The sequence below is a fragment of the Danaus plexippus genome, chromosome 11 (assembly GCF_018135715.1).
Source record: "Danaus plexippus chromosome 11, MEX_DaPlex, whole genome shotgun sequence".
Lineage (NCBI taxonomy): Eukaryota > Metazoa > Arthropoda > Insecta > Lepidoptera > Nymphalidae > Danaus > Danaus plexippus.
The window spans coordinates 335,678-356,465 of record NC_083544.1 but is presented as its reverse complement, the minus strand read 5'-3'; the positions used below and the strand labels follow the sequence as shown (position 1 = coordinate 356,465).

General features: G+C 30.9%; 1 protein-coding gene across 1 annotated transcript in view; it reads right to left on the bottom strand.

The window, feature by feature from the left end:
* Positions 1-13,691: 13,691 nt before the first annotated feature.
* Positions 13,692-20,788, bottom strand: part of LOC116765910 (cardioacceleratory peptide receptor-like) — a 50,545-nt gene continuing 43,448 nt past the window's right edge. Inside the window, exons 8-11 of the mRNA XM_032655548.2 lie at positions 19,639-19,740; positions 18,038-18,218; positions 15,900-16,035; positions 13,692-15,481 (exon numbers count right to left, since the gene is read on the bottom strand). Of these exons, the coding sequence (XP_032511439.1) occupies positions 15,404-15,481; positions 15,900-16,035; positions 18,038-18,218; positions 19,639-19,740 (497 nt within the window). The 3' untranslated portion in view covers positions 13,692-15,403. The remainder of the gene's footprint in view (positions 15,482-15,899; positions 16,036-18,037; positions 18,219-19,638; positions 19,741-20,788) is intronic.

Here is a 20,788-nt window from a genome sequence, read left to right as displayed (position 1 = left end):
AACAAAAGAAGGGTTTTTGTCTGGTGGCATAAGATGTGGCTTTGATTGTATTCATTGAATAATTTATCTCTTGATTATATTACGACGAGATAAAAAATTCGGTACGATAATCAATTTTTTAATTATCGAACCATTAGGTTAATATTTTTTTTATGTGAGAGGTGGCAAACGAGCAGACGGCCTACTTGATGCAGGCAGTAGTGACCGGCGCCCATGGACATCCAAAAACTAAACTTGTCGCGGATGTGTTCCCAACCTTGATTTTTGAGGAAAAGGGAGGGGTAGGAATCAGGAAATGGCAGGAAAGGATGGCAATTTAGAAAGGGCAACCGGCTCTTTCACTCATCGAACTAAACGCAGTCGCTGAAGGCTACTTCACGCCGATCTTATGTGTGAGGGTGGTACTTCCCCGGTCGAGCCAGCCTATGTTCGACCTGTAGTAACTCGACCACAGCTAGGCTCTACCTTAATGAGTCTTTCTCTTAGTCAGATACGGTAGTCCCAATAAAGCTTGCTTAGGTAAGGCAATACTAGTAACTCGCTACGACTTATACGTTTTATGTAGTTTTGCACTTTCTTTTTTCTATCTTAAAATATAATTTGCTAAAATAGTTACCATCCGATTTCTAAACAATCGCTAATAAAATCTGTTTCAAATATATTTCATAATTATGTATATACATTATTCTATTATAAAAATGTTGAAGTAGACTATTCTGATCAAACCTGTAATATAACTTCATGATGCATGGGGTCTTAATCGATTGACCCAAGAACTGACTACAAATGTTATTAGTCTTTTAGTAAATCTTTTAAGAACAAATGATTTATGTTAAACCAACATTTACTAGCTTTTTCGCAAACTTAGAGATTCCAGATTTATTAATTTGGTTTTATAAAATATTGCGAACCAGAGGTCATTACATTAGACAGGTTGATAACCTCCTCATCTCTTGTGTCAACAACGCTAATGTAAACACGCCTTTATAGTGACACTTTCACAATAATGTTATGTCAGTTTCATTTTTAACCTGTCAAATCTTGTCAGACTGATCACGTGTTTCTGTTTGTTTTATAAAAAAATATTTTTATGTAATGTAACATTTTAATCGTATGCGTTCTTAAATTATCTATATTCCCAATCGTCTATGAAAAGGACTAATATTTATTTATATTTTTACTTCTTAACTTCGACAATATTAATGATATTTTCCATCACCAAATTTTTTTTTTATTTATATAATTTTGCTTTTTACATGTACATATATTGTATATTGTATATTTTTATTTTAGTCATGTACACTGTATGTGCTGTCATTTGCATAGTATTCTTAAACATGTTTAGTTCAGGCTGGATGAGTGAGTATGACATGAAAAGGGAAGATAAGAGAAATCCCTGAACCGGATGCCGCGACGACATTATCATAAAACGCTATTTCATACCTTAGTCACATCACATGACACTTTGATCTGTTCTTATTCCAAACAATTGCTATGGTGGATGAGGAACTCTTGTTTTGTGATGTCTTTTTTTATTTTGTTTGAAAACCCTTATTTATAAAGATAAGATCTTTGAGAATCTCAAGTTTTGTAATTATTTTCGTCTTTTCATAGTGTACATAATAGTTTTGTATAATTGTATATTTTTTTTCTAATATTATTATCATTAGCAATTTTCTAATTATCCTGCGAATAATATGAAATAGCATTTCCAGCTGTTACCGTTACAAGAAATTCTTTGGGAACCCATTTCGCTGGGCTCAAGAGGAAAAAGTAGCTTTTGTCTATTATAATCTCTTGGACTATACTCGTCGAATAGGATTTCAGTTGTAGTTTTTGTATAAAAAAAGCAATAAAGAGATCAATTTACATTCATTTCATTATATTTGAAAAATTATTAAAAGTTAAATGGTTTGCTTGTACTTTATATATTACAAGACTATTTAACTTGCAATGTAAATAAGAATGTTCGTGTCAAGTCTCGCAATATATTTCGAAGCAGATAACTTCCAAGGATTGAGCTGCACTTATATAAACATGTTCAATTTTACTGTAAATTTATGGTGGATGGTCAACGGATACTTATGACGTCATTCCTTATCTAACATGGCTCCATAACAAAGATGGCGGTCTAGTTATTTTTAATTCTTAAAAGAAATTTGACAGTGATAAAGAAACTGTCTAAAATAATTTACACAAGTAAAATTTAGCAAAAATATTTTTAATTTGTAGCATCGCCTGTATTTATACCAACCAACACTCTTTGTTGCGACTGCACTTGCATAGGTGGCTACGCAGGTGGTTATGCATGTGACACTTGATAATTTTAACTATCCGTTATTATTAATTACGTAAAGAAAAGGTATTCGCTCTGAAATATACAATAGTACGAATGATTAACGTAAAATTACTTAGGCCATTAAAAATCTTAAACAAAAGAGAAATCTTCCCGCTGAGTATGATTTTAAGGAAATATATCTTGATCTGGTGCGAGGGATGGCACGTCTATGTGGTTGTCGGACAATTTCGTTCCCTGGTCCAATTCCGCCCTAAAACCGATTTCCGCGTGTCATTCACAACTTCATCCGCCGTTGACAAATGTTATTCAGGACTAAATTTACAATTATCTCTTAGAAACAAGAATAGTTGTTCGAATTATGTTTGATAATTTTAAAAATTGTTAGCAGTGACCGATATAAGATATCTTTAGAATCTTGAGTTTAAGCGGTAATGATATTCATTCACTGGTATACAAATGTCTCAGTATAGATTTAATTTTATTTATTCTATACATATTAGAACATTAACGAGTAACCGAGAACATTAGTTTCTAGTTACTATTTACTTAGCTAAATTCCTAGAATTTAATTACAACTTTTAGGGAGCCATAAAACAAATGAAGTGCGTAAAGCTAAGTCACAGTAACTATATTGCTAGGCGTGGTCCTGAAGCTCAGCGGCCTGGCGTTGATACATTCCATTCTAATTGCTAGGAAATGAGCGAAAATTTTTATGGAGCTGTAAAACTTCCGTCGTAAATAAATTGAAGTTTGTCTCAGTTTGTAATTCCAGCGATTTGATGGTTTTTACGGACCTTAGACCGCGTTGTTAACTTTGTTAATTATATACAGTAACGATAGAAAAGCTTTCTTTGGGAAATGTAAAATTTATTGAAACGACTAAAACAATTATAGATTTTCTTGTGGTCGTTTATTTATTACCTAATATATTGTATTTTAGTAAAGAAACATGGCTTTATAAACGGTTACTACAACCTGATACTGGTTTAAAAATATATTTTGTTCATTTATATCACCAGCCGGTAACGTATTTATTTTAGAAGACATGGGATCCTGTTTGTTTTTAATTCCACTAGTACGAGTAGCCCAGTGTTCGGGACTCATCTGGAGATCTTAGGCTTTAAATAGTTACTTTATCCTAAGGTGTATTTTTAGCAAGAAGTTCGCTTTTATTATATTAAATAAGATTTAAGAATAACTACACTTGTGTTGTTAAACGGCTAACGGACTTTAAAATGTTAACGTTTTCGTTAATTATTTATCATATAGATCGAGCAATAGATATTGTTTTTTTTTCAAGTGTCTCTTATCACGGAGTTTCACGAGTTTTAATCTAGAAATATAATTCTCTACATCGGTACCTCGGTGCAGTAGTCACAGAATCCTTTATTCCTCATTAAGAAATTAAACATCTATTATTAGGAAAACGATGTAGTAGCTCCTCTTGAGTTAAATAAAATTATTAAGGTTTTCCGTATTCCCTTACAAAAGAAAGTAAATTAAATCTAAACAATACGATAAAATATAAACTTGAAATCGGAAAAGGTTTCCGTAGTATGTCAAATAAATATATGGAGAGATCTTTGTAAATTATAGTTAGTAAAATTTACGAAATGTGATAGCTTTTGTAGGATATAATCTAAACCTTCATCCAGATCGGCTCCTCATGAGTCTTTATTAGTATATCAAACAAAACAAAGTATTAGAATATGAGGAAGTCAATAGGGGTAGTCAAGGTAATCATTTTAAATCCAATTTAAAAACATGCCATTAACAAATTTTCTCTCAAAACTATTATTGTGTTTAGCTGATCGAAGTTTACTAACTTTAATCTATTTCGTAAATTAATAAACAATCGTACAGAGGTATTTTATTTTGTGCTCGTTATGGTGTATATTTTTTTATTATATAAAAAGTATTCATTTTAATTTACCGTACCTTATAAATTATTTGATACACATCAAATGTTAACGACATAGTGTTTAACTGAATAACAAATTTCTTTAATTCTATATATATAATCTACCAAAATAACTACATCCTAGAAGGTCGTCGCTCTGCCGTAACTAAGAACTTCTAAGCTTAAGTAAATAATTACCTCCATCCAATTCCTGCTTCCTACTCACAGTAAGATCCCGTAGTTAAATAATCCTTTTCAATCTCCGTAACGTCTTCTTTACTATGTTCTATCTAAGATACTATTGAAAACCATACAAGTTGTGCCTTTTAAGAAAATATATACTACATATAAAATTTAAACATTATCAATGTTAAGAATAAACAATTTTAATAGATTATTATGACTTGCCAATCGATGATTATACGATGAAACAACTTAATCTTAAGAAATAACTCTTACTTTTGTAATTTAAATTTCTGTCAATGTGAAATTTTATTTGATGACAGACGAAGAAGGAAAAAAATATTTCATAGAATAGTGATTTTATACCGAAGGAACTCTAAAACATCACTATGGACAATAGTTTTTTTAGCTGAAATGCCAAACTGCTGTTTACTTGAAACATGAAACCAAAATTTATTTATTAACTTTATTTTCGTAAGTTAGTTTTGTAGTCAACGATAAAAGGGATTCCGGAAGAGACTCATAAAATCTGTCGTAAGTTCAGCGGCGCTCTGATCACAATATGAAAAGTCAAGGTCAGTGAAAAGATCCTTCGATATATTGCAAGTAAACAAATGTTTACGCTACTCATTAATATATATTACAAAACTGTGAACATTGATGTAAAAATTAATTCTGTTGCCCCTCATTAGGAAAGCGAACAAAAAATAATGATATGTTAATGAAATCAACATCTCCCAGCAAATTTTAAATTTTTACTTAAGGTTTAATTAGTTATATTTCAATACTTTTTATTAATATTTATAAGAATCCTGTTTTTATTGTGGTATTAAATTGTACAAGCGCACATCAATTAAACAACCTACTTTCACCCACTGTCATGTATCTCTAACCTGTGAAGATTCTTGTTTGTTCCTTTCACACTCATCAGACATCTTCAATCAATAAGTCAGTATGTTCTCTAAGACTCGATCACATCCTTATTATGTCACTTGTCGTATATTACGAGTGGCGATCATTGTTAATACTCTCCTTCTACTTATATTTTATTGATAAACTTTGGGAATTGACCCGGTAGAAAACATAGTTGGGAGCTTTCCAAAATTATATGAAAACTATTCAGGAAGATTTGTCAATTTATTGAGTTTGACATAAATTTTATGATTCCTGCAATAAAAACAATACCGCATTATAATAATCATAAAATTCTAACGTTTATTTGTTGCTAATATTTCTATTTGCGAAGCAGAAATTTTTAATTTAATTGATGGTTCTTATGTATCTATTTTAAACTTTAATCTTCAGTAAAAATTATTCTTCTTAGATATACCATGCTGATCTTATATTAGATTTCTATATAATTTAAGTTAATAAATGCTAGAACCACGTATATACATACACATACCTTATGTTTACTACATAGGATGATTTTAAGTGTTAGTAAACTCGAGGTGGAGCCCTCTCTCGATACTGCCCTCTCCATGTATCGTTTGTGTAAGGATGTTTTTCAGGTACAGGCCATCGAATCGTGCTAACTAAAAACGTCTTGTCCACTCAGTATTGCTTTCTAAGTTACTTCATATTTAATCTTTACTTTTGATATTAAGTATAATGTAATTGTTCTATTTATAATCGCTATAATTTAAACCGACTCCTTATGTCGTATGCAAGGAATTAAGGCCCTCACCGTACGGGTTATGTATAATCACTTCCGGTTTTCCGTCCGTCTGCCTGACGCCTGTTAAAAATAATAATGTTAAATATATTATGGTACAGAGAAAGACTTAAAGATTCGATGGGATTGTTAAGAGGCTGAAAAATTCCACGGTTATATAAGAAAAGAGGATACATTATAAGTCGGAATGGTACCCGCTAATAAGATACAATATTTTTTTTGGCTTATTCATTCTCCAGCTATGACTTGATGAAACTAAATCTCGGATGTTGCTCGTCTTGCGTATTGAACAACCCACGGTTTGAACACAGCGGGTGATACATTTTAAACGAATTAATATGAAAACATGGAAATTGTTTATGTGGCCGTGAAACTACCGACGGAAATTGAATTTAGAAACTTGTCTTCTTTTATTTGTAAATCAATATTAATTTAGGAAGAAGCGTTTTTTCCATTAATTTCATCAAAAATTGTACGATATTTTAAAAGAGTCGACTCATTTTTTTTCCTTGCTAGCGGAAAAAATAATATTAGCATTTAAAAGTTGGGCTAAGCGAACAGTTTTAAATTTTTAGAAGGGAAAATAAGAACAAAGTATTTTAATAAAAGATCCCAAAAGTAAATTTAAGTAATTATAAAAAACGTTTTATAGTTAACATAGTCTTATAACAAAAATTTAATACACTTACTGTATTATAAAAAAAAAAAAATCTTATTTTTAAAAGTTGCTAATTTATCTACAGTTCAAATAGTGACAATACTAATTAAATCACTAATTACTATATATGTATCTCCTCTATATGTGTATGTATTATATTATATTCGTAATAATTTAAAAAGCCCAAGCTATGTAACATAAATATTTAACCTTGTATGACCTCGACTTATCAACGAGACTTCAGTACTCTTCTTTTATGGTGGCTTTAAGTTCTTCCTGAATCTAATTTTCATAAAATTTTGTATACAACTATGATTAACAAACTCAAAAAAGAGAACCAATGAGGACTTAAATACAAATATATTTAAAAATTTTAGATTTATCAAATAACTATTATAATATGTTTCTTAAAATAAACTGCTGTGTATTGACAACGTCTTAGTTGAAAAATTGTTATCTTATAAATAGTATTATAATGTAACAAAACATATAACACAGAAAAGTTCACCTCATGAGAGATGAGCGCTGTTAAAGATTACAAAAATCTATAAGAAATTCACAACCATGTGGTTCAGGCACCAACATCATTAGCCCAAAATATCAAAGTTTGGAACCCGATAAATGCATGCGTTTTCAGTTAAATGTTGAACGAAACTATGATTCAATAGATGTTCCTTCCAAATTGTTTTAGATTAGAGATTAGTGCTGTTGTCTCGTCGTGCCTTTTACTAGTGTATTTCGCTCAGTGTCTGAGAATCCTTCCGCTTAAAGCCACATATGTTGCTAAATAAGGATTTTCCTTATTCCAATGAATGAAGTTACTGTTACTGCTCATTTGTATTGAGATGATACACTGCCGTACGAGAAGACTACATTATTATAAAGCTGTGCAAGATATCTGTGATAAAATATGGAAGGAAATTTTACGAAGTTGGTTTTTATAACAGCGGACTTAAAATATTCATATGTAGTTTTATCCTACTGGTAATGTTTCCTTATAAAATACATCTATTGAAAATACTGCAAGGATTTTTATAACAACAGTTCAACTTGTCTGTCAGAGTGTCGTATCTATTATAAACATAAATAATTTAAGTATGTAACTGATTTAGTGGAAACATTTTTATGGATAAAGAGTTTAATTTTCATAGCTTATGTATATCCTTTTAATAAAGGTTTCTTAACAAATTCGCAGGCCGCCAAATAAATATGAAATTTTGCCCGATTTGTTGTTATTCAAGACCTCCACTCTTACTTCATTGACTATATTAACTTATGCTGTTGTAAAATAATTACACAATTAATGTAAAAATAAGTTATTTGAATTTAAAGTCACATGAAATTTAAAAGAAAAATGAAAAACTGCGATTAATTCTTTAAACAAAAACCGCCAATAAATACGAAAAAAAATAATAATACGGAAAGCTTTCTCTCTATATCTAAAACAAAGCTCTTTTCAAAAGCAGTTTTATAAATTATAATCAGGAAAAGTATTTTATGACTTTTTTATATCAATACCAATTAAAAAAAACTTATACCATATAATGACCATTCAAAATCTATAACATAGATTTATGAATTCATGATTACAAAAAAATCTCCAATGCAAGGAGAATACAAATCGTTTAGAAATTGTTATCCACCATGAATCTTAGAGTGACCGTGAATGCAGGCAAATGAAACATTTTATCAAGCTCATAACGTCATTATCTTTATAACTTCAATTTAAATAAATTTTTAATAGAACAAGTATTTTTAAACATCAACTGTTTTTATGGTGACGAAACATTTAAGTCTGCTTTAAAGGAAATTAAAAATATAAGGACAGAACACAAAGTATCAGTGCAGAGGTCGGGGAAAGTCGGGGAAATTAAAGGAAAGTTAATAGTCATAAAAAAGGGACAAAATATCAGAGTTAACTTAGTTTTATAAAAGTGAATTCTAATAAAGGATTATAGACTATACGATGAAATTTTTTTTGGTGACGCTGGAAAAATGTTTTTCGCTCGGTCTTCCTCCCGCCAAAAAATCCTGCAATTCAAAAATAATAAAAGCCGCCTTTATAACAAAGTTAACAATGAAAACAATGAGAATTACATTAAAAAGAAATAACAGACTGAAATAATATCATAAAGTATGAGACACATAACTAAACTTAATAACACATTTGACAATAAAAGGTTAATTACTTGTATTATGTTTTATACTGTTTTAAATACGAGGTACTATCTGGACATCGCTGAATACGAAGAACATCATACCAATGTAAGGAAGTATATACATATTAATAACTTAAGACACCGCCCGACAGATGACACTTATTTCTATGTAGTCGCTATATATTAAATAACATAAATATATTATCGTAATATATTGACAAAATCAAGTAACGATTGTTTTATAGCTTAACAATTGTTCTAATAATAGAGTGACTTTTCTCACTTCTTTGTAAACTTCAGTCAACACAACACAATTGTGAGAGAGCATTTCCATGTTTGTCGACGTGTTGATGCGATGCTTATGTAATATAATACACTAGACGAGCCACGCAGTTCCGCTCACAAATCCTTAATACAGTTGAAATAAACTAAGCGGTGAAATATATAAGCTTTATACACACAGACAAACTATAGTGTTTAAAGATTCATACGGACCCATCGAGCTTTAGTTTTCATTTGAAAATAAAGAAATAAATTTGTTATCATAATATCTAGTAAAACGGTTCAATTAATTTTGAGAGAAAATTATTATAATTGCAGATATAAATTGAAGACATTAAATCAGAGCCGTTCTAAAAGCATAATTATTGGTAGCAATTCATAAAAGCCGACAAATTTAACAGATTATTAACAGTGAATAAACAAAATTTTAATGAAGTCGCTTCTACACAGAGAATTATATCAAACCGCAAGTTACCTATTTAGCATACGACCTTCTTAAAGACCCTCTATTATGAACACAGCAAACTTAATGAGTCCTAAACTCACATCAACTCGTGGCGCCTCGACTTGTTAAGTATTTAATGTCACTAGTTGATCATATCATATTGTAGCTACAAACATCATTATAAGTAATTTACACAGGTGCTACAAAAAATTATATTAATTGTGTATTTAATAAAATCTAAGTAAGAATTTCTTAATTAATATAGAAACCTCCGGGTCAGTGCTTACACATCGTTAAACACAGTTTCAAAGACAGATTAAATCCTCGTCTGGATTTTGGGTTCCAACGAGATAAAACCGGCAAAAAAACAGCTCGATTGTAACTCCTTTCCAACCAACTTTACAAACTAAGTTTAGGGAATTTATATTGAAAGTTTTTATATTTAATGTATATTAAATTTTGTACTATAATTTGTATAAAAAAGAAGTTAAGATTATCAATGTATGCGAAACAAGCACTTTTTTTTATAGTAACGTAAACGAGCTGAAGATTTGTAATAGTGAAGCTGCATTCCTATACAGCGTTTGCTGGTATATTAGATAGCCTTAGAAAAATTGAGTTTATCTCTATTTTAGAAGACAATTATTTTATAATTACTAAAAAATACCCCCCTTCATGACATAGTCTCAAGAAAGGAATTTTTCACCTTGAACAAACTTGGCCCGGACACAGCGGTCTCCTAAAATGTAATTTTCGTAATTACTATGGAGCCAAATCAGAACCCTCACAAAATACGATCTGTCTGATGAATACCATGTTAGTTGCATATATTTGTTTTAAATAAGTTGAACAGGTTTCAGTCCCAAACAAGAGTAAATTCAAAATACTGGTAAATCTTAGTTACTGATATTCTCAAATACTTATTAAGTATCTTACTACTTTTATTAATTTAAATGTGAGGTATATTCGAGTAGAGTAAGATGAAACTGAGGCGCAAGCCTTGCTTACAGTCGGGAGCTCGACCTTCAGTATAATGACTTTTGTAATAAAGAGTACTCATTACAATAGTGATAGTCGAAAAGAATGATATTGAAGCATATTGCAACATATTCTGCGTCATTCCGGTAGAGTGAGGTCCTCTGCGGTCTTAGTTACAGTATCTGCCAATTACTAACAAGCTGACCTATGGGAAACTGATATATAGTAACTAGTGTTGAGTTTAAAATATAAAACAAATTTTACCTCACAAATTGACCGTTCTCAAGAGTTTAACTAAAACACAAGAAAGTTGTGCCTACTAAAGACCAGAAGCTTTGAACTGGAAATAAAAACTCTCATAACATAAAAAGCGATCATTTTAAAATTACTAAGAAATCTTACACTTATTTTTTTTAAAGTAGTCTAAGTCAGGAGTTTTTGTACTATTCATCATATGCCAGAACTTCTCCAAATTCAATTTTCGAAGTTAACATGACATGGAATCAATAAAGATCAAAACCCGTCCTGCCGTATACACATTACATCAAGGTTAAGCCTTAAATTACTCTGAGCCCTTAAATTACTTCATAATAGCTTTTGGTCTTGAACATTATAATTAATCTGAATTAATGAACCTCTCTCAAACACACTAACCGATACACTGGGTTCCAATACAGGACGCGGCGTGTATTCGATCAGACCGAAATTAAACAATATACGGTTTACTGTTTCAGACTTTATACACAATGATTTTATTTTGTGTTTTGAAAATGACTTCAGATAGTAAAATTTACCATAATTTAAACTGGTAGTATCAAATTTGATTTCATGCTAAGGATGAATGAATAGATAACGTGACATTGTATAATAAAGCCCTCACGGAGTCATTCTATTTGATCACTTTCTTAACAATAAAAATGTCCATTTAATTATTATGTGTTTTAGTTTTGTGCAAAAACTTAATTTCATTAGAAATTTTTAAAAATAAAGTAAAACTACTTACTCTATTAGTCTAGTATTGGAATTTAACTCGGATATAAATTAAAATAAATTTTACTATAAAATTAAGTACTTACTACATATTTTAATCTTATAAAAAAAGAGTTTTTAATCATCGATATGAATAACTTTATTGTTCGCTAAAACAATGAATGACTTTTTTAATTATACTCTTATTTTAAATTTCATTGTAATTCCTGTCTTTCAATGACAACATTAAAATCTTTCACTTGTAATGTGTTTGGAGATCGTGTACGAGATATGATATTGAAATTAGTGTATCCTTTTATAATAATGAAGTGAGTTGTAAGTTCAGTTTTTCCGGCAGCGAGCGAACTTACGACTGTGATGTTATCTTGCTGCAAGAGAATTCATTGTATATAGAACATTAAAATGAAATTATCTCTTATTAACGTGACATTTAAACTAATAATATAATTGTAGGGTTTCTATATATTTTAAACCTTAGCCTTAGATTGTTTAAATTTTGTATTGTTAGTTCAAATATTTGAGTAACAAAATAAATTATTAGTTAATCTATCATTTGAGACAAATAAGTAAATAGGCTTTTAAAAGCGACTTAATAAACACTGTAGAAGCTTTTGATTTAATTAGAAGAGAAAACAAGTATTAGATATATATAATAAGGTCTTGGATATTAAACCACAGCTAAAAAGATTTTTAATGATGTTAGTAAAACTACAATATAAGATAATAAATGCAACATTCTCAGAATTCCAAGAATTTTTATCTCTCATATTTATTCCCCATATATGAATTCATCTGAAATTAATTACACAAGACGTAGAATTTTTGGAGAAATTCGGAAAACCACATTTCCACGAGCATGTTTTAAATTAATTAATTTTATCCTCCATAATTTCTATCTGTGTGATAGTTAACTTAATCTCAATGAAGATTATGAAAATGATATAGTAGAAAATTAATGGTTAAATTTAATTTGTACCTGAAGAATTTCTCATTATTGTAAAGAAAATAATTTTTCACAAGTGTTCGAAAAATATGTATACGGGCTTTGGATAATAAACCCTCAGTTTTCTCTTGTATCTTTTGTAAAGTTTTATGATCACAGGAAAAACTTTTACATTGAAGGGTATAGCTACATGGGATATGGCCTCTGTCATTGCTTAAATTGGTGAAATCACATGATTCAGTTATTAGTTCCAAAAGCAGAGCTTTTAACCAAGCTTTTAATAAATCCCCGTAGCAAAGCAAAGAAAGGCTAGTTTTGATCCTATTGACCATAGTGAGATTAATTCGGATAAGCTTCTTTAACCACCTTCTCTGGTTAAACCTTGACGTGAACAAAGCTAGTAACCCAGGCATTATTTATCTCATAGTGGTAAAACTAAAGCGGTCTTTCTTTCTGACATGTTTGAGTGACTAAGTCTTGGAAACTCATAAACTAAAAAATTATGGCTGATCCAAACTGGAGACCAGTACCTGAAAGAAGATTCAAAGGTGTGCCACTGGATGAATCCTTTACCCTTTTTGGGGTTCATGTAGATAAAATAAAAAAAATATATAAATCTAAATACTATGATATAATTCAAAGGTGACACAAACTTATAATGCATAAGAAATAAATTAATAACAGAAAAAACTAAACAAATGTCATACATAATGAATAGTAATGAAGAAATGTACAACTTACAGTGAATAAAAAGCCTTTTTTATATTTCTTGTCAGATATATATGGCTACGCAAATTACAGCACAGTTGTGGACTCGTTTTACGATCAGCAGACAAGACAAGTGGCGAAGCTCTGTCCTTCCGTTATAGACTTTCCTTGCAAATAAACGAAGCTATACGATTCCATCTCTCTCTTGCACATAGCAAAATATTGGAAGAGTTTATTTACTTTATTAGATATCGTTATGAGAACCAGTTTATTGGCGTCTATGTTCTCATCCATTTACAATTTGGAGAACTTCAAAGAAAGAGTGCATAGGTTGAGACCATCTAAGACTAGATCTCTATTCACTATTTGGTTGCATAATATCCAAGCACTTTACAGTTCTAATTTAAAAAAAAATATATAAATTAATATTTACCTTGTTAATCTTATAGCTAAGTCATTAAAAGACACGACACCTTTATAATATATTTTAATAATATAGATAGAGAACATTTAATTTTTACATTTTTGCTTGTACAAAATTGTACAGACACTAAAGGACTTACAATACATAAATAAGTACAATTATATTATGTACATTTGTGTATAAATTTAAGCTACATTATAGTTTATTATGTTTTGTCGAAAAGTATTTCGTTGTTGGCTTTTTAAGAATCTTTAATTAATAAAATACACAATCAGAAAGACTAGGGCCTTACTTCTTAATAGATTTTAATACTCATATTATGTGTAAATACAAACCTTAACATTTAGATAATAATTTTTATAAACTAAGCTATAAGAAGTTCTCATACTTTTTATTTTTCTTAATGCTTGTCGTTGAATATTCCTAATCATATTCCAGGACATTTAAAACAATTCGATACAAGTTTCATCGATTCTCATTACTAAAACTTTTATCATAGTCCATTACAATAACATGACCATAACCAACATTAAATAAATCGATTAAATTCATAAGTAACCAAAATTTTGTTAATAATTTCACTATAACATAATCCACTTACATTATAAACAAGAAAATTTGTATGTATGGCCCGAAGTATTTGCAGGCGGTAGATTTCATGTACGCAAAACCATCAAAATCTTACAAACATTTTCAAATAATACAACATTATTAATACATCAAGATTATTTACTGTTTGTATATCAATGATTTAGATATTTATTACGTACTTCCGCGAACTTCCCGTTGGAACAAGACTTTATAGTAAAGTTCAATTAACACAGACAATAGATGGCGCTGATTACAAGTGGATGTGAAGAACTAAAAGTATTAATATTTTTGGATATTCAAGATTTAAGCAAATAATAATCCAACATGTACAGTAAAGATAGATGCAATAACAGTGATTGCTCGTTTATATTATTTTCACTTTAGATTCAGTCTTAATTAGCTTATAATGATATGAGTCATTGTAAGCTAATTGTCAAGATACAGTAAGAATTAATAATATAATTAAAAAAATACTCTTTGGCCGTAAAACTTACAGAGTATATATATACCTAGATTTATATAATATATTTCACTTATATAGAATTAACTTACCTGGCTCATTTATATTACAAATATAATAATTTTATTGATAAAAATTTTCATTATTTGCGAAATCACATTTTATTTGCTTTCTTCTTCCTAGGATACGATAGTAAATTGAAGATTTACATACGTTTTAATTCAATAATGTTGACGTGAAATATTCCGTATTTTTTTGAATTGTATGAGCATACATTTGTTGTTCGTCCCACAGTTATAAAATAAGATTACACAAAAGAAAATAAATTAAGAGACTTACAGAAAATATGTTCTAGCCAAAATTTATATAATTGAAAACTTTAAATTGTGTAAGCTGAATTTTTTCATCGGATAAACGCTTCCAAAGCAAAAGATCTTATACTGGTGATAGTCGTAGAATAGAATTATCATGTGACTAATACATGGTAAAGACTATTTGACACTGTGAGTGGAACTACATTGAAAATTATTCTGTAATAATATATTTTTGATGATCTTTACCATTTCTGTTTCAAAGCCATCTTGTCAATGTCAACAAAATTCAATGAATCAGTTTTGTATCGTTCAGTTCATTTCACTAGGGTATCATACTAAAACAGTGGAGGCAAAGACGTCATCGTGCATTTTACAGCATGACGTCACGGTGACGTCACGGACGAGGTGCCAGCACCAACAGCTGAGCGCGGCGAGAACCAGCCGATGAGCTCCCAGACGAGCGATTCAAAACCTGCAATAATTGACAAATATTTAGGATATAGAATATGGATATGTATGGATTTTTCATTATTCTGTTCCTGGGATGCTGACAATATTTAGGTGTTTCAAGGATCTCGCCACAAATGTATCGAAATTTTTTTAACAGACACTATAACGTTTTTACATTTTTTATCTCTCTTTGTTTATTCAGCAACATAAGTCTCATAAGAATCATCAATACATAAAGATGGATGTAATTCCAAATATTACTTTCTTAGATCTATTGACAAAATAAGAAGACGGTACGACAACTGATAGTCAGTTGCTACAAATGATTTTTTTACTACTTCCTTAGAGGTATTGGGATTTAGGAAAGCAACATGGTTTTGCTACAGGAGAAGTAAAGCACTCCCGAAACTTATAAGATTCTTAATATACTAATTGTATACCTTGGCGACCGAGTGTGATCTTCTTGCATGAGTGGAGCTCAGCAGGTCAGAATGTGCAGTTGAGTCGGACCGTGACCGGAGCGTGCCGCGTGCACGACCACGACCACACCATATCCAACGATAAGGGGGCACGCGTCTGAGGAGATATTATACTATCACAACGTAATCGTCAACATTATTATTGTTATTGTAAGTTGAAATTAACTTTATTATATTCTAACGCAACTTGACGTTAAAGAGCCTATTTTGGAACAAATGGTAAGAATAAATGAAGGTGACACTAACCAGTTATACACCTTTAATAAGTTCATTTCTTGTCAAAACAGGGACAAGGGCGCTAAGGGTGGCAAGGATATCGATATGTGGTGGATTCGTTTTAAAAGACGTTTCTTTACTATATGAAATTGGCGTTTTGTAAGGGAGTAAGCGATAGTCGATTTTTTTCAAAATATAATTTATTTATTTAATCAAAGTATCTTTGCATTCATGCACTTTGGCCTACTTATAGGTAGTTCATAGATTCCTAAATAAAAAATATATTCGGACGGGAATCAATAAACTCTTTTAAAGCGATATGGACTGGCCATTCGGAGTTGAATTTTTTCCCTTGCAAGAAGTTATCCAAATTTCGAAAAAAATGTTAATCTGTTGGAGCAAGGTTTGATTATCTTAGGAATTCCAATTGAAACTCTTCTAAACTAGTAACTAACTGTAGCGCAGTGTGTGGTCTAGCGTTGTCCTGAAGCAACAGTGGTCATAGCCAGTGGCGATTGGCCAGCGTCAGTTATTTAACACCTACATTTTCCATCATACTTTGCAATTGCTGATAATACACATCAAATTGTCTCTTTTCGGTTGGGGCAGAGTTTGGCTGGTTTACCATGATTCAACCATTGCGATTGATGTTTCCGATTATCGTAAAAGATCCGCTTTTCATCATAGATAACGATTCACTTGAAAATTCCTTCATTATCATCCCGGTTGACTGATGTAACGCAGTAGTCGACGCGCGTTTTTCGGTTTATTCCATTCAATTCATGAGAGATCCACCTTTCAGGCTATTAAACCTGCCCAATTTGCTTCAAGTGGATTACAACAGTTTTGTCACTAACACCACAGCCTTCAGTAAATTTATACGTGGTTTGCGGTAGATCTGTTGCCGCCATAATAGCCTTAAAGGAAGACCTTATCAACCTTCAACTCAGCCACCCACGGGGCTTGCTGTGCAGGTTAAAATTTTTAGAACCATTAATCCTTCGCGCCGTTTCTACAGATCTGGTGCGGCGGAACTCGTACTCGTAAGTTATTCTTTATTCTAATTTTTACATTTTGTAAACTGGGTTATATACATATAAACAAAAACCCAAAGATGAAAAAACATATGGATAGCGGTTTACAAAACAAAGAACTGAATCAGTAAACTGAATTAGAATTCCTAAAAAACGAGGAGATATTTAAGATCAAAGTGGCTCTTACGACAAAACGCTAAATTCATATGTTATGTAGGTCATATCAGCTGTATTATAAGCGGTAGAAGTGGAAGCGAGAGGTGTAATGGCTAAATCTCTTTACAACCTACTAAAAGACTAGCTGTCCAGAATTAATATCAATTAATTCTTGGAACCCACTTCAAGGGAAGCCCTAGTAGGATCTTTTTAAATTTGGTTAGGTAGAATAAGGAGCGTGGAGCGTGGAGCGTGAGCGTTTAACGCGCGTTAGATAGGTGTTCCTTAAACCCACGCCTGGGTCGGAAGTCCCAGTCACTGTTGAAGCTCCTCTCCCTGCAACGCGATGGACCCGGCACCCGCACAGTAAATCCATTAAATACTAAGAGGTTTCATCTCGTCTATTTCTTTAAAACGTTTATTTCACATATATATAATAAATCTATATGTTATATAGTATCAAAGTGCGGAATATTGCATAACATCGCTAACCACATCGATACTATATGGTACTTTTTTAAGTTTTGAGTTGTTTATAATATTTTTTTATGAAAGTTTATCATAAGTGAACCGTCTCCGGCAAATTGGACACCACATTGAGAATAATACCTTTTCACATTGATTACCGTCGTACTCAATTTCCCTTTAACAAGTGACGTCTTTTAAGAGATAAGTTAAAAAAATAAAATTCACCTAAGACTGGTGTAAATATGCGGAGAAAACATGCAACAAATGAGTGGGTTAGCGGCGGAGTTGAGTGGCGCGAGGCTTTGGATGAGTGTCGCCACTGCAGATGTCGTCTGTGTCAGAGGGATCTGGTCGTACACCTGCAGCAGGTCGAACACGATGTACGGAGACCAGCACAACACGAACACTGAAATAATAAATACAATTTTCATGTACTGACTTTTCATTTAAATATTTCCTTAACAGTTGGAAAAAAATTCAATGGAATTATAAAAGCCACATTTTTTTAGTGATTTTTTTTTACAATTTTTGTGATTTTTTTTCAAACAATCTTTGTCTCTTCTTTCAATTAATTCTTTATAATTCTCAATTTTGTAAAAGTTTAAAATATTTTTGTTATTTTAATAATTTTTATATATATAAAAAAAGTTAAAACTGATCTATAATTTCCATTTGAAAGTTTGGATCGAACAAATTTTTTTATTTAAACTTTTTAGGCGGTATTCATAAATTCTGACAAGTATACTTTTTTTAGACTACAAACTATTTCATAAATAAAGGGTAATGTAAAATACTATCAGCGTGTTAATAAAGGCCTCGAAAACTTTAACTTCTTTGTTAAAATATGTAAATGTCAAAACTTGATATAGTAAGTGAGAATTAATAAAGTATCAACTGTGATGTATATCATTGAACGAAATTAATTTTATTCTTGCAAAATATTTGGAACGCATATTATTTATTCCCCGCTGGGTAAAAATTGCAATTTATTACAATAACTTCACATATTTCGCTGTCATAAAAGTAATTTATGTTAGAGAATGGCCACACTGAATTTATTTTACCTATTTTGAAACCTAATAAAGTGAAACGATTTACGACCGAACTAATTAAAATTTCTCAGCTATATTGAAAATATTATCAAGAAATAATGAGAGGAGGAAAAAATAAACGTCTAATTGGGTCGATGAAAGAAATCAAGTAGGCCGATACTATGTATTGCTCGACATGGACGGTTGCGACGACCCAAAAAAATGACAAAATAACAGATGTGACAAGGAAGCTACAAGCATCGCCGGGAGATAAAAATAGTTTTGATCTTGAACCGGATTGAGGCCGTCTAAATATAACAGAACACAGTTCAATAAAAATGTCGCATCGAAACAAACAGTCAAGTTAACTATAACGCTTTTATATTTTTATGTTATAAATAGCATACCATTAAGAAATTCATTTTAGGGGAGAAAAAATATTTCTTGAGACAATGAATCACCGCAATTATTTTGTTTGTAAGCCAATATTAGTAAGTAGCAATTTTCTTACAAAGATAACAGATTAACTGTATTTTTAAAAAATACCTTGGGAATTCTTTCGTTTATTCTCAAAACTTGAATATGTATCTAAGTATAAAATTTACAAGTTTGTCAATATTTTTTTCTATATATTGTACAATTAATCGATTCAATAACTCTCCATCAATATGCGACTTTGATATGGATTTTAACAAAATATTTTTACACATGTACTGTCGTGCCATCAGCCAAAGCAGATCCTTATCGTGTCACGGTTCTTACGTCTCCATTGAGACTAGTTTTTTATTGACTTACCGAAGACAATAACAAACGTCATCTTCACACTCTTGATCTTCGCTCGAGGGATAAGTCCTCTTGAGCTGGCTCGTCGCGACTCCGGCTCGCAATCACTTCGACCTGTATATGTACAAAATACAGCATAATCCAATGTATATATTTTAATAACAGGTCCACAAAATTATATCTTCATTTGTCAAATTAAGGACAAATTGGCGAATTTAATTTCATTAATTCCTATAACGTTATTCGTATCCAGTTAATTGCCTTGTAGGATGCGAGCAGAATTGTTAATATCATAAGTTCAATTTACACGCATCTCTCAAATCCTATAAATGCTAAATTTTGTGAGTACGTTTTGGTTAAATTCTTATATTCACAACAAAAACTTGTTGCTCATTCTTGTAAAATATAACCACTAAACGGATTTTAATAAAACTTTTAATTGATGTAGGCTTATACGATTTATTCTTTCATTCCTTGTAGTTGGTACAGGATAATTGTATATAATATGAAGTCAAATGGCACAGACGATAGGTGTCACTGCCGGTTGGTCCACCGTGAAGTATTTATCTCTCTGAACATAATACTGAAGACAAGTGGGTGAAGTCACGGTTTTTCATTCGTTAAAACAATACATGTTTATAATGTTGTTAAAAGCTAAAATAAGTTTTTTAATTGTAGAAATCTCTCTTCTCTTGATTCCTTTACAAAGAAGGTAATTAAAGGGTATTTCGATAAAGTTTACGACGAAGTAAGTCAAGAAAATAAATTAAAGTTTATTTATTATACAAAACTGATATCTCGTTACTCATCGGAGATGTAAAAATTGTAACGTGCTTTATTATTTTGAAAATTGTTCTGCCGCGGAATAATTAAACACAATGAAAAATATAACAGTTTACGATTTCATGACGGCTTCGTGTTACAAGGAAGCCAGTTGTTTTATGTCAAGCCGTTGTATTATTTTTATTTAGCGGAAACAGGGAACTGAGATGTTTTATGAAATCTTTTGAAGTGTTATGCTAAAGCTATTTTAAAACGTACAGTTTGTAACAGTCGTTGAAAAATTATAAATTCCTTTTAAATATAAGCTAATCTATGAAAAGTAGTTTATAACTGACTTTTAAGAAAATATTTTAATAATTAGTATTAAGAAACTACACTG